The sequence below is a fragment of the Notolepis coatsorum genome, assembly GCF_963971535.1.
Source record: "Notolepis coatsorum genome assembly, chromosome: 12".
NCBI lineage: Eukaryota > Metazoa > Chordata > Actinopteri > Aulopiformes > Paralepididae > Notolepis > Notolepis coatsorum.
In genome coordinates, this window is record NC_140176.1 from 91,028,001 (window position 1) to 91,043,329 (window position 15,329).

The window sequence follows — 15,329 nt, forward strand, 5'->3', positions numbered from 1 at the left end:
TGAAATATGGCCTGTGTAGACTAAACTACCGTATGCACAGAATTATGTCAGTCTACAAGGTCCGGATTCTACATGGTCCGGCAATGTAGACCTTGTAGACTCCACTACAGACCAATTATCCATGAATGTTCATGCATTTTTAAGAAGGGCTACTTCCACAACAAAACAAAGAACTCACCAAAACATCTCAGTAGCACCTTATCTAAATGTTCTATTTCATATATGGAAATTCATATTTATTTATTGCATGCATTTCTACATTTTATTTCCTATTTTGTTTATTCATCCCAGTATCTTTCTTTCTTATGTGTGGAATTCTACAAGGCATGTAGGTGTATATGTGTTTGAGGATGATATCCTTCAAACAGGCAATAGTGATGATATAATTTGGGCAGTGCTGAGCTGGGTTACTTTCCTCCAGTGTATTTGTCCCCCGGCCCCACCCAAGGCCTAAAAAAAATAATGGTTTGTTTCCGGTTGCCGACCGACCCTGCCGATTTAGGTGCGACCCAATATATATTTTTTTTAAATTATCAAAAAAAAAGAAAAAAAAAGAAGTTTCATATAAATCTTAGTCAAACCTTTAGTATTATGGATATTAAACATGCTGGCAGAGTACATGCATCCATGTTGTTGTGAACATTTTAATTAAATAAAGAAATTCCCTATCCATAGTCGCCGTGGGAAAGAATAAAATAAAATAAAATAAATTCCCTACCTACCCATGGCCTTAACTGACAACCAACCGGAAACAAACAATATTTTTTGTTATGCCCAATGGCCCCATGCGCACACACAAATCGAAGTAAAAAAAAGTTTGAATTTTATTTTTGAAAAGAAATATATTTATATATATATTTTTTTAACTTCCGATTTTTTTTTAATGTTTGAAGCTTGTGCCATCGCACAAAGCTTCGAAGCATTTAAGACAGCCCTAATTGTCATCATACAGCACAAGTACAGTACAACAAAAATAAGTTTGGCATCCAACCAGCATGCAAATGTAACAGTAAAGTGCAATAGTAACAATAGTACAATGTACAGGTGATTAAACTGGATAGAAAATGTACTACTGAGTAGGGGTGTAACGATGCATCGATTAATCGAAATGCAACGATTCTAATGTGACGATTCAACTGCATCGATTTGAAAATGTTAGAATCGATTATAATCAAAATTCATCGAAATAAAAAATAAAAATCTTTTTCTTTTTTAATGTTTTTTTTTTGTATTGTTTTTATTGGCCTATAGTCCATTCATGCCGAGTGAATCAGTTCCCCCAGCCACATTTTTTTAATCTACTTTTTCTCCCCATTTTCTATTTTTTCTCCCATCCCAATTTTTGTATTGTCCAATTCTACCCTCCCCTGTCTCGAACGTTGTTAGACCATGCCTCCCACTGGTCGGCTGCAATGTGGACCAAGCCTTGCATCACGTGTCCCCTCCGGAACACGAGGCAGCTGTCGCATATTTTCACCTGTACAGCGCGATCTCTCAGCGGCAAGGAGTAACGCGTGGGAGGCTCACGCCGCCCCCGTTGCTTCCTGATTCTGCTGTACAGGCGCACCAACCGACCTGTAGGAGTCGCTGTCCACAATGTCCGATCCCCACCCACCGGCTTTCCCACCCCCTAATACTGCCAATTCTATTAGTATGAACGACCAGCCAAGCCGGAAGCAATGCAGAGAACTGGGCTCAAACCCAGCATCCCCTGCGTTAGTGGCGAGCGCCTTGCCCACTGCGCCACTTAGCCGCCCCCCCAGCCACATGTGTGTATTCAAAAAAAATTGGGGAATTAACTGATAGAAAATTAATCGAATCGAGGTGAAATGAAGAGATTTCATGATGCATTGAATTGTTGCCTGAATAATCGTAATCGAAATTAATCGTTGTGAGGTTGCATCGTTACACCCCTACTACTGAGTAATAGCGCTAATCAGATGTATGTACAATGTTGTATTATTATGTACAGTAATACAGGTTGTGATGTAACTATTCACTCTGTCAGGTTGTGATGTAACTATTCACTGTGTCAGGTTGTCATGTAACTATTCACTGTGTCAGGTTGTGATGTAACTATTCACTGCGTCAGGTTGTGATGTAACTATTCACTGTGTCAGGTTGTCATGTAACTATTCACTGTGTCAGGTTGTGATGTAACTATTCACTGTGTCAGGTTGTGATGTAACTATTCACTGTGTCAGGTTGTGATGTAACTATACACTGTGTCAGGTTGTGATGTAACTATTCACTGTGTCAGGTTGTCATGTAACTATTCACTGTGTCAGGTTGTGATGTAACTATTCACTGTGTCAGGTTGTGATGTAACTATTCACTGTGTCAGGTTGTGATGTAACTATTCACTGTGTCAGGTTGTGATGTAACTATTCACTGTGTCAGGTTGTGATGTAACTTATTATAACACGATGGCTTAGAGGCTGGATGTAAGTTTGTAACTATTCACTGTCAGGTTGTGATGTACATAGTGGGGGAAATAAGTATTGAACACATCAACATTTTGTTCAGTAAATGTATTTCCAATGAGCGTATTCAAGCGAAATTTGCACCAGACTTTGGTATTAACTCAAGAAATTCAGATAAGAAATCTAAACATTAAAGTCCATATGTAAATAAAGTTATGTGTAATAAAGTGGAAATGAAACAGGAAAAAAAGTATTGGACACACTAAGAAAAAGCAGTACACCACAGCAAGGAAATAGCTGAAAACCAAAACTAATTAGGAGGCAACTCTACCTCCTATCTGTGCTAATAATGTCAACTGGGTTAGAATATATTGATGGGCTATAAAATGTTTTTTTTTGTTACCAAGGTGCCACACAAGAAACACCAAATTATGGGTAAAAGCAAAGAGCTCTCAAGACCTTCACAAACAGATTGTTGCAAATCATGAAAATAGAATTGGCTAAAGACATATTTCACAACTTCAGAATCTTCCAGTAAGCACCATTGGGGGCATTATCCATAAGTGGAAGCAACATCACTCCATCATCAACCGGCCATGCACAGGTGCTCCTCGCAACATTTCTGATCAGGGAGTCAGAAGGATACTTAGAAGAGTAGCCAGAGAGCCATGGACCACTAGGAAAGAGCTCCAGAAAGACTTGGAGGCAGCAGGTACAACTGTGACAGAAAGGACCATAGGCAATGCACTCCACCTCCATGGCCTCTGTGCATGCTCAGCCCACAAGACTCCACTACTGAAGAAAATACATGTTGAAGCTTGTTTAAAGTTTGCCTAACAACATTTGGACAAGCCAGTGAATTACTGGGAGCATGTACTCTGGTTAGATGAGACCAAAATGTTACTTTCTGGCTGTCACACAACACACCATGTTTGGAGGAGAAATGGCACTGCACATTACCTGAATAATACAATACCAACAGTGAAGTTTGGAGGTGGAAGTATCATGGTCTGGGGCTGCTTCTCCTCTCCTGGTACTGGCAGACTTCATATCATTGAAGGAACAATGAATGGAGCCATGTACCAAGAGATTCTTAAGATGAACCTGCTGCCATCCACCAGGATGCTGAGGATGACACGTGGGTGGACCTTCCACCATGACAACAATCCAAAGCATACAGCAAAGGAAACTCGCAGTTGATTTCAGAGAAAGAAAATCAACTTGTTGGAATGGCCCAGTCAATCACCCGACTTAAACCCAATTGAACATTTGTGGAAGCATCTGAAGATACAGATTCACAAGATTCCACTTTATTACACATAACTTTATTTATGTATGGGCTTTAATGTTTAGATTTTCGTCTGGATTCCCTGAGTTAATACCGAAGTCTGGTGAAAATTTCACTTGAATGGCCACATTGGAAATATATTTACGGGGCAAAATGCTGATGTGTTCAATACTTATTTCCCCCATTGTAACTATTCACTGTGTCAGGTTGTGATGTAACTATTCACTGTCAGGTTGTCATGTAACTATTCACTGTGTCAGGTTGTGATGTAACTATTCACTGTGTCAGGTTGTGATGTAACTATTCACTGTGTCAGGTTGTGATGTAACTATTCACTCTGTCAGGTTGTGATGTAACTATTCACTGTGTCAGGTTGTGATGTAACTATTCACTCTGTCAGGTTGTGATGTAACTATTCACTCTGTCAGGTTGTGATGTAACTATTCACTGTGTCAGGTTGTGATGTAACTATTCACTGTGTCAGGTTGTGTTATTCTAACACGCTGGCTTAGAGGCTGGATGTAACTATTCACTGAGACAGGTTGTGTTATTCTTAGAGATGTTCCGATACCATTTTTTCCTTTCCGATCCGATTCCGATACCTAAGCTTTGGGTATCGGCCGATACCGATACTTATCCGATACCAGTGCATACATTAAAAAAAAAAAGTATAAAAATTATATATATATATATATATATATATTTTTTTTACAGATACTGTTTTATATATACTGTTTTTTTTAGTAATAACTAGAAAGTAATGGTATTTATTCAACAGGTGATTGTATAGATTTGTATTAGTATCATTAATCAATGAGTATGGGGCTGCAGCACTGCAGATATACCCTACTCTAGATCCACTCGCTTTGCACTCGCTACCCAGTGGCTCTGCAGATATACCCTACTCAGTCTACAAGCTCCGTTGAAGTAGCAGAGGAACTGTTGTGATTTTTGCACAATAAATATTCAACATTCTCTTTTGAGACTCCGCCTCAGACTCTTATCATTTGGCACTAAAAGCTAAACATTGTCGCCGATATGGCTGTCCGCAACATGTCATTAATTGTGTACGCGACGTGCAATTGTGCAATGACGACATTAACGTGAGCTACTGTAGGTTAGCTAGCATGAGCTACCGGTATACGGAAAGACCATAGAAGACTGTAAGGTTACTGGTGACATTGTGATTTAACTTGGAATACTCCTTTGCCAACTTGCTGTACTTTGCTTGCAGGTCTGCAGCCATTATTGCTGGATTATGAATAGCCCCAACTTTAGCCAAGGTAACGTCAAAGCTAGCTTTCAGTTACTGTAGCTGTTCAATGCTAATAACACCAGCCACCAAGCGAACTCATCAGAGCTCCCTGTCAACAGCGCTCTGTCGGGACGATGGCATTTTAAGAAAGTATCTGCTCTGCTGTTAAAATGACAAATGGCAATTGACACTTTAATTCACGGTCGATTAAGCACACGTTTGTTTTATAAATTATAATGCTCACTCAGCGAGTAGGGTATATCTACAGAGCCGAACGTCCGCAGTGTTGTTGATAAATTACGTCATATGGTATCGGAGCGCAACATTAGAGGGTACTCGCCGATACCGATACCAGCATTTTAGGCAGTATCTGCGGCATTTCCGATACTGGTATCGGTATCGGAACAACTCTAGTTATTCTAACACCGTTGTGTTAACTATTCACTGTGTCAGGTAGGTTGTGATGTAACTATTCACTGAGACAGGTTGTGTTATTGTAACCGACCGCTGGCTTAGAGGCTGGAGGTAGGTAGGGATGCACGATAATTATCGGGCCGATATCAGCAATTATGACGTCATCCCGATAACGTTATTAATAGCTCCGATAATATAATTTTTGTATTATTGTTTATTTGTTTTTACTGTAGGCTCCTCCCGTTTTGCCAGTACTGTGGTACGACTGATATCATGTGGTTTAGGAAGAGGGCACTTTACACAAATCCAGCGCTCCCTTTCTTAGCTGTGACGTAGCCACGTAAGTTTCTGAAGCAGCGCGGATGTAAACAAAGATGGCGTCGGTAGTGTGGGAATAGTTTCAGAGGAAAAAAGTTTGCTTGCTATTTGTAACAAATGCAATGCAGAAGTTCCACGAGGAGGGAAAAGGGCAATAACTTATAATACATCCAACCTAACAAGTCACCTGCAACATCACCACCGCTACGATGGTGTGTTATTGTGTTAAAAGCCTACGACGACGCGCGAGCAGCTAAAGCTGCTGCAAATCTAGCCCCTTTCATGACTGTGATGCAACCCTTGGTTGAATATGCAGTCACTTATTGCTCCGTAGTAGCCAGGTTAATTTGCACCACCAAGCACTGCTTAAAAGCTAGCGGCTTGAGCCCTTGGGTCATTTCTGTCAAACTTCTTTAATTTAGCAAACGCCTCGTCAAGGGTTCCTTTGTAGCTGGCTTTGGATTCACAGCAGCTTTAGCTGCTCGCGCCGTCGTAGGCTTTTAACACACCATCGTAGCGGTGGTGATGTTGCAGGTGACTTGTTAGGTTGGATGTATTATAAGTTATTGACGGATTGTGAATTTTCATTTGGAAAAATAAATATGGTCACTATCAGTCAAAACTGTTGTCTTGGCTTTGTTTTGTTCATAGTAGTAAAGCTCATGTCATGATTAATCTGGTTAGGTCAAAACTACAGGAATATACATTTAAAAAAAAAATTGTATAATACAATAAATATCGGTTTATAGACTACAAAGAGTGACACGTTCAGCCGAACGCACAATTGGAGGGGGGCTCCCCACCCTCCAGAACATTTACAACAAGCGGTGCAGGGGTAAGGCTAAGAGAATCATTAAGGACTCCAGCCACCCGAACAACTGCCTCTTTGAACTGCTGCGGTCAGGCAAGCGATACCGGAGTCTCAAGGCGAGCACAGAAAGACTCAGAAGAAGCTTCTATCCCCAGGCCATCAGGCTGCTCAACGAACAATAAACACTATACAACAACCACCAAATGCACACAGCTAGAGCTGCCGCGATTACCGCGGTATTGCTGTTACATCACGGCCACCGCAGAGTAGGCTGAATACCGCATCACCGCTGTTTTTTATAATAATAATAATGAAGTACCCTCCTCTGAGTCCTCTCGTTGGGCTTGCGGCTCTGCAGATATACCCTACTCCTCTAGCGAGGTTCCAAGCGACCCTATTGGGTACCAGAAAAGTCACGTGAAACATTGCAGACCACTGATTGGTCAGAAGAGAGACGCGTCACACGTTGGGAGCGTCCTGCAGTTTTTTACATCCTGAATGTCAGCCATTGATCAGAGCTCATCACAATACGGCTAATAACGTTAGCTTTAACTCCCCGCCGGAGTGGACTACCATCGCTCCTCAGGAGTACTAAACGAGACATAATGATTTTACAGTCTGCAACGAATGTTATAATAAAAGCCCTTCGTTCTATACACTTGTCTGATTGAAAACTTTATTAACAGACCGCAGAATGGGACAACTCAGCACGCTCTGAGCAAAGAAAGGAACTGAGATGGTCCGGTAAATACGCTGATGTTATTGAACGTATAACTATATAATGGTAATGCCACAAAACGAATGCCTTTATTATAAAGTAGTAACTTTATAGTAATAATAATAAGGAAGGGTCGGGGGGGTAACCACCCCTGCCCGCGACACCGAGTGAACGGCGCACGACCAGAGGGGAAACTTCGAATCCGTGTTTCACTTTCAATAACTAATGCGTGCTTGCCGAATCCCAAACAATATTCATGCTGCAAAGTCATCCTCTAAAGATCAACATTTAGACTAGAGGCAGGCTATATGCTATAAAAAGTAGACTACTACTAAAAAAAAAATGCATTCAAACTTTTTTTTTTTTTTTTTGTGTGCGTGCGGTAATAACCGCGGCGGTAGGAAATATTTTGCAAATCCGTGCGGTAAGGAAAACATCAATACCGCGGCAGCTCTACACACAGCACACACATCCACACGCACACACTCACTTTAAACAAACAACACAATGCAGCACCCACTCTCCACACTTTAGATCACCTAAACACACTTTATATTTATTGATAAAGGATTTGCACTACAACTCGTACACCTTACTGTAAATTGTACCTAAATTGTACCTTATCCCATTTCTGCTTTGCACTATATAGTATTGTATATTAGTACACTGCATAGTATATTGTATATTATATGGTAACTCAGTTACGTCTATTCCATCGAACGTCTATTCCATTGAACATTGTACATATGTCTATACTGAACACTGTGACCTCATTTTTTACTTCTAATTTACATGCTATACTATGTTATTTCATACTTATCTTGTCTAGCACAGTCTCTGGAGCGTAACAGTAAGAAGCATTTTGTATAAAAGTATTCTGTACTTCTGTATGACAACTATTAAAGAAACTTGAACTTGCTTATCGGTATCGGTTATCGGCTTGAGAAGCATAAAGTTATCGGTATCGGGGTCAAAAAATCAATATCGTGCACCCCTAGAGGTAGGTAACTATTCACTGAGACAGGTTGTGTTATTGTAACATGCTGGCTTAGAGGCTGGAGGTAGGTAACTATTCACTGAGACAGGTTGTGTTATTGTAACACGCTGGCTTAGAGGCTGGAGGTAGGTAACCAGGGACCGAAACTAGAGAGCGCCACCCGCCATTTGCGCTCAGTTTTTACGTTTGGCGCCTCCCACTGAGACGTCTGAGCGCCGTGTGACGGGCAATCAAATAGTCATGTGAAAACCGAAAATCATGATCCAATTCTTTAGCGGAGTTCTCACTCGCTGTCTCAGCACAGACATGAAGCGCGCACCGCGCACTGCTGCTGCTGCTACCCCCTCCCCACCTGTTTCTGTATGCCTGCATGTAAACAGAGGCTATTGCCTCCGAGTCACCGTGACGTTAGTTAGCACTGCTGCTGCTGCTCCTACCGCTGTATGCCTGCATGTAAACAGAGGCTATTGCCTCACTGTGACGTTAGTCTAGTCAGTGTGGGACCTTCGTGAGATAACGTTAGCTACCGTTACAAAATGACCCAGTCAACTATTCACTTAGTTTAATACATGAGGCATTGTGTAACGTTATCCAGCCGGCTAGCTACGGATAGCTCCCGACATCAACAAATCCTCCAGCAATAGTCCAGTGCATAATACCTCCGTTGGCTAGGTAACTAGTCACTACGAAATGTCGCAGTAAACTAAATAGTTCACTGAGGCGTTGTCCCAACGCCATCCAGCAGTAGCTACAGATAGCTCCTGGCATCAATGTCCTACAACAACAACATGCGTATTCGAGTCCCTGGTTTACATTGCATGAGTGAGGGCTGCTGACTAGGGTCCAGGTGCAGCGCCGGAGAATTCTTTTGCATGCTGAATGTAGCGTTTAGGGTCCAGCTGCACCCCCGGAGAATCCTTGCTGGAGCTGGAGGCCACTCGAGTATACACACAGACAGTGGAGCTGTTTGCAGACAGCGAGGTGGCGATGTCTCGCAGATAACACAATCACAAGTATGATTATATAATATATATATTTTATTAAAAAAAAAATTATATAAAATAATAATAAAAAAAAATGTTATCAAAAAAAAGTTGGCAGGTAAGAAATATGCTTGGCGGGTAGATTCTTCCCATCTACCCGCCACTGGCCGGTGAGTCAAAAAGTTAATTTCGCTCCCTGTAGGTAACTATTCACTGAGACAGGTTGTGTTATTGTAACACGCTGGCTTAGAGGCTGGAGGTAGGTAACTATTCACTGAGTCAGGTTGTGTTATTGTAACATGCTGGCTTAGAGGCTGGAGGTAGGTAACTATTCACTGAGACAGGTTGTGTTATTGTAACACGCTGGCTTAGAGGCTGGAGGTAGGTAACTATTCACTGAGACAGGTTGTGTTATTGTAACACGCTGGCTTAGAGGCTGGAGTTAGGTAACTATTCACTGAGTCAGGTTGTGTTATTGTAACACGCTGGCTTAGAGGCTGGAGGAACGCGACCAAGAGGACCATAACATTAGCAGGTCTCAAACTGGGCCAACATGACTGACGAAGACTGCAGATTAATCACTGTAGCAGCACGCTGGGGCTATTTCTGCAGCCAGGATCAGAATGTAGGTTGGTTTCTGGTAAAAATAGACAGCCTAGTATGTTGGACTCGGGAGGCGGTGGGAGGCTCCGTTATCGAAAAGGAGACAAAAAGGTGTTTAGTAAGTTGTTGTTGTTGTTTTTAACTATGTTGTGTAGCTCAGCGGGTAGAGAAGGACAGGGTTCCATCATCCCACACCTCAACGGCTAATCACGGTACCGGCTCCATGCCAACCATATCCTATAGTCTACCTATATATTACTGTATGATAGCCATGTATATTCAGCTGATATTACTGTATGATAGCCATGTATTCAGCCGATATTACTGTATGATACAGGGCTCTACAGTGCGACCAAATTGCTCACATATGCCCCTAAAAATATGTGTGTGCGAACCGTAAAAATCAATTACGCGCACGGTGTGCGAGTACAGATTACAGCCTCTCTCGTCTTTTTTTCTCCACCGCGAGAATCGTTAAAAAACTACAAGTCCCACATTGCACTCAAGCCAATCACAGTAAAGTGACGTGACTGGTTTCATGAGAAATAAAGCAAATGACCAATCGGAAGCTCTCATTTGGCTTGTTTACTTCCTGAAACGCCACCATTGCGATATGCGAGTTTCCCGAGACATGTAACTTCTAGTCTTACCAATAGCAATATATTTTAGAACACCTAGATTTAGCGATAGCAATATAACGTAATATACCTCATCCCATTTCTGCTTTGCACTATATAGTACTGTACATTAGTACACTGCATAGTATTGTATATTATATGGTAACTCAGAACATTGTACATATGTCTATACCGAACACTGTGACCTCATTTTCTTCTTCTAAATTACATGCTATACTATGTCATTTGATACTATCTTGTCTAGCACAGTCTCTGGAGCGTAACAGTAAGAAGCATTTTGTATGAAAGTATTCTGTACTTCTGTATGACAACTATTAAAGAAACTTGAAAGAAACTTGAAACTTAATGCAACAAAACGAATGCCTTGCTTTGTTAATCATAACGTTGATGCAGTAGCGTATGCCGTTGTGTTGACTGTAACGGACATGATAACAACATAACACTGTGTACACATTAAAATTGCGATAATCGATTCTAACATTTTCAAATCGATGTAGTTGAATTTTCCCCTTAGGATCGATGCATTGTTACACCCCTACACCAAAGTAACTGGCCCACTGTGTATGTGTGTACAGCTAACTTGGCTAGCGTTATGAACAGCAGAGGTGGGCAATGGGGTCCAGCGCCGGATGGCCGGAGTGCAAGCGGTGTGACGTAATTGGCAGACTCGACTGTCAATCAATGGTCTACCTGACACGCAAACTCATAAACAATGTTTCTGTACTGGAGGTGTACAGTATTTCAATAGGCAACCCTGAAAGGATTATTTCTCTAGAAGAGCAACACAGCCAAAACACAGGCATTGTATGCATAAAAGGGGAAAAAGCTAAAGTTAAGTGACTGTTACTTTTGTAGCAGTAGTTTGATTTGATAGTTTATTTGATAGGGACAGCACATGTTAATGAACATCAAGTACAAAATACAAAATGTAAACATGCAGGGTTGTAGTAAGAGCTAATTTACACACATGCACGCACAGTACAAATATACATTTAATACTGTGCTCCTAAATATTTTTGGGTGCTCCTAAATTTCTTTGTGTGCTCCTAACTTTTTTCATTTAGGAGCACCTGTGCCCCTAGTGAAAAAGGTTAGCGTAGAGCCCTGTGATAGCCATGTATATTCAGCCGATATTACTGTATGATAGCCATGTATATTCAGCCGATATTACTGTATGATAGCCATGTATATTCAGCCGATATTACTGTATGATAGCCATGTATATTAAGCTGTACCATTCAGGCCGACTTGTCGTACAAAACTTGTAAGTCGTTTTGGATAAAAGCGTCAGCTAAATGACTAAATACCATATATATTAATATACAACTATTGGATGTATCTGCATATATCCTTGTTCACACAACTCATTTTAGCATTTTAAAAAGTTTGCATTTTGTACTTTAGTTGTATATTGTTCCGTCTCTCTATTCTTTTTACTGTATGAAGCACAATCTCAGGGGGAACCAAGCATTTCACTGTAAAAGCTTGAACATAGTATATTTATACCAGCATGTCTTACTACCATGTAGTATATTTATACCAGCATGTCTTACTATCATGTAGTATATTTATACCAGCATGTTTCACTACCATAGTATATTTATACCAGCATGTCTTACTACCATGTAGTATATTTATACAAGCATGTTTCACTACCATAGTATATTTATTAGGGGTGGGACGATACATCGATCCAGATCGATACATCGATGTAATTATCAACGATCGAATCGGATCGATGCGATGTAATAAGATCGATTCATATCGATACTCTTATTTTGAAAATCCTGTGGCGAGTCTCATAACTGATTGTGTTAAATGGGCATATGATATCATCTCATATCGATCGCAGGCACCTGAATCTAATCGTATCGTATTGTATCGTGAGAGACTTTGTGATATCGGCAAATATCGTATCGTTGTCCAAAGAATCGATATCGTATCGTATCATGATGAAACTGGTGATTCCCACCCCTAATATTTATACCAGCATGTTTCACTACCATAGTATATTTATACCAGTTTCACCTTTTTATACTTGCATCACCGTACATACTCATACTATTACATACAGACATTAGCATTATGTCATACCACTGGCTAGTATGACCTACTGCCAGTGTCTTTATACCTGTATCAAATAATAATACTATACATTCATCTGATTAGCACCAGGGAACAAAATAAGCACCCGCCAAGCGCCAATGGTGTGTAGATTTACTCTTTGGCTGGTAAATTACGGAGGCTACTCGCCACCCTTGCATGTACAAAAATTGGGAGCCAACTTTCTGAATTTCCATAAAAGAAATAGCTTCTGTGTCAGCAGTCGCTTCTATACACGACGTGTGTGTGTCCGTTCGTAGCATGAGATGAGTGCACCGCTTACTTCAAATTGTATGCAGTGATGAACGGTCTTTCCCAGTGGAACACAAGTTACTTAACGTTACACAGCCAGGTCGAGCTATGCACACTTAGCTTGCTAACGTTAGATCCACTATTATTCAGTAGTACGCATTACATATATATATATATCACATTTAATAACTTGTGCATTATATATTGTTATTGCACTTCATTGTTACACTCTGGTTAGATGGCAAACTTATTTTCGTTGTACTGTACTTGTGCTGCATGATGACAATTCATACAATATACATTTAAATAGAATCGAATCTGACTGGGGTCCAAGTATAGTGCTAGAATTCCGTGTATAGTCGGGGCACTTGTCGCGGGGTCGTTTGGACAAAACCCAGCACTGCGGTACCTGTCACCCACCTACCCAACCTCCTCCAATGTACAGTTTCTTCCCCCTCAAATGTATATACTCTCTTTTTTAGACTATTTTTTTTATCACAAACAGTACTGTATTTGTAGATCTGGTATGTCATAAATGTAGCAGTACTGTCTATCTGTATGTCATGTATGTTACGATGAATTGAAAATGGGGGACCCTGATGTAAACAAGACGAAAGTCTTTCTCTGGTCTGCATCCCCATAACAATGTGTATTGAGCCATACTGTATTTGTACCCATTCTGCAATCTGTTAATAAAATGTTCAATCAATCAATCAATCAATCTGTGTGTTCCGGGTCTCTCTTACCTGGGGGCGGGCTCGATCAGCGTGGTGGTGTCCAGGTAGTGGATCTTGTAGAACTCCAGCAGGGCGGCGAGGTGCTCGAACTCCTGGTCCCCGATCTTGAAGCGCTTGCTCGGCAGCGAGTTGACGATGTAGTGGGACACCTTGGAGTTCTCGGACACCGACAGCACGTAGTCACCGGGGCACGTCGACGAGTCGCGCACCAGGAACACGCCGTGCCGCTGGCCCTGCAGCCGGTTCTGCGCCTCCTGCCGCGACACGGGTCCGAAATACCACGCGGAGCGATCGGACGAGTCGAACCGCGCGGAGGACATGGTTGTTGGATGTTTATTAATTAATTAAAGAAAACAATACGGTGTACCGTTTTTTTTGTATAATGTACAAAAAAATACAAGAAGAAAAAAATATATAAATTAATAATACGTCTGCGAGGAGAACATAGAAAAAAAGATATCGCTTAAACAATAAATTAAACAAACGTCGCTGGACTTATTATCACGACCACACGGTTCTGACTGAGCTGGCACTCAGATTCGAGGCGGCAGGGCGTCCGTCGCCCCCGCTGCTCCCGGTACGGCTCCTACCCCGGTGCTCTCTAGCCCCCTCCACCAAAACAAAAAAAATATGCAGGCTCCCAAAGACACACAGAGACACCAGAAAGAGAAACACACCCAACCTGACGGCTCTCGGGGAGGGAAGAAGAAGACAGGCTGCGACTAGTAGTAGTGTGGCTTCTTCAACTCCACCACCAAACAGACGGTTGGCTTCCTTTTCGTTCTCTAGTCAAAAGCTGCGAGAAAAAGAGTAGTTTGTTGCACCGTGAGGAGGAAGAGGACGCTTCCTCTTTTCGTCCCTTCTTCAACAAAGTATAATCTCTCTATCGAAACACGTCGTATCTCCTCCTCAGGTCGGTGTAGTAGCAGGGCGAGGGAAGGAAGGGTCTCTCTCTCTCTCACTGTCTCATCATCATCATCATCACACTACTGACCTCCATGTTGATGCAATGTAGCGACGGTTAGCCTCGCGGCGCCGGAAGCGACACTGTGTGATACTGTAGCAGGTTAGCCTCGCGCCGCCGGAAGCGACACCGTGTGATACCAATGTAGCGACGGTTAGCCTCGCGCCGCCGGAAGCGACACTGTGTGGTACTTTGTATCTAACGTCACTCTCTCTGTGTGTGTAAAGCAAGTGTATAGAAATCCTTTCCAGACTTTCTGAGGTCTTAACAAAAATGGCGGCCCTTGCAACACGTCTTCCACACAAAAAAAACAAACGGAATTCACGTTAAGACGAGTGACTCGCCTCCCCGTCCCCGGTGCCGTTAAATAGTTGTTACTAAAACCGGACAACAAGGTATATAGCTCGCGAGCGTGTCCCCCCACCACCGGCTCGCGTTGAACAAAAATACTCAAGTATTTTAAAATACTTTCCCTTGTTTGTTTTCTTGCCTCTCTCGGCTCCACTCCTCCTCCTCTCGCCCGCTGGAGTCCCGAGTACGAGACCTAAAAAAAATGGCGTCTGGATGGATGGGCGGGTCTGCGCGCTCCCATGGCACCGCGGCACCGCCGTCTGTTTGTTACGTCACTGATGGCTCGTTCTCACCCAAAGCTGCCAAACGTATAGCAGCGCGCGGCTGCTTTCAATTCATTTCCAATATAGAGGAGCGCACGTGGTACCTCGCGGCAGTATGCGCGCCTCTACATCGGAAATGACTTGAATGAGGCCGCGCTGTTTAGACACGGCTGCTTTGGGTGAGAACGGACCATGGCGCCGCGAGGCTTTT

General features: G+C 42.1%; 1 protein-coding gene across 1 annotated transcript in view; it reads right to left on the reverse strand.

The window, feature by feature from the left end:
- The window catches only part of crkl (v-crk avian sarcoma virus CT10 oncogene homolog-like), a 49,054-nt gene extending 34,033 nt beyond the window's left edge, over nt 1-15,021 (reverse strand). The window contains exon 1 of the mRNA XM_084326469.1: nt 13,550-15,021. Within this exon, the coding sequence (XP_084182595.1) occupies nt 13,550-13,860 (311 nt within the window). The 5' untranslated portion in view covers nt 13,861-15,021. The remainder of the gene's footprint in view (nt 1-13,549) is intronic.
- Between the last annotated feature and the right edge of the window lie 308 nt (nt 15,022-15,329).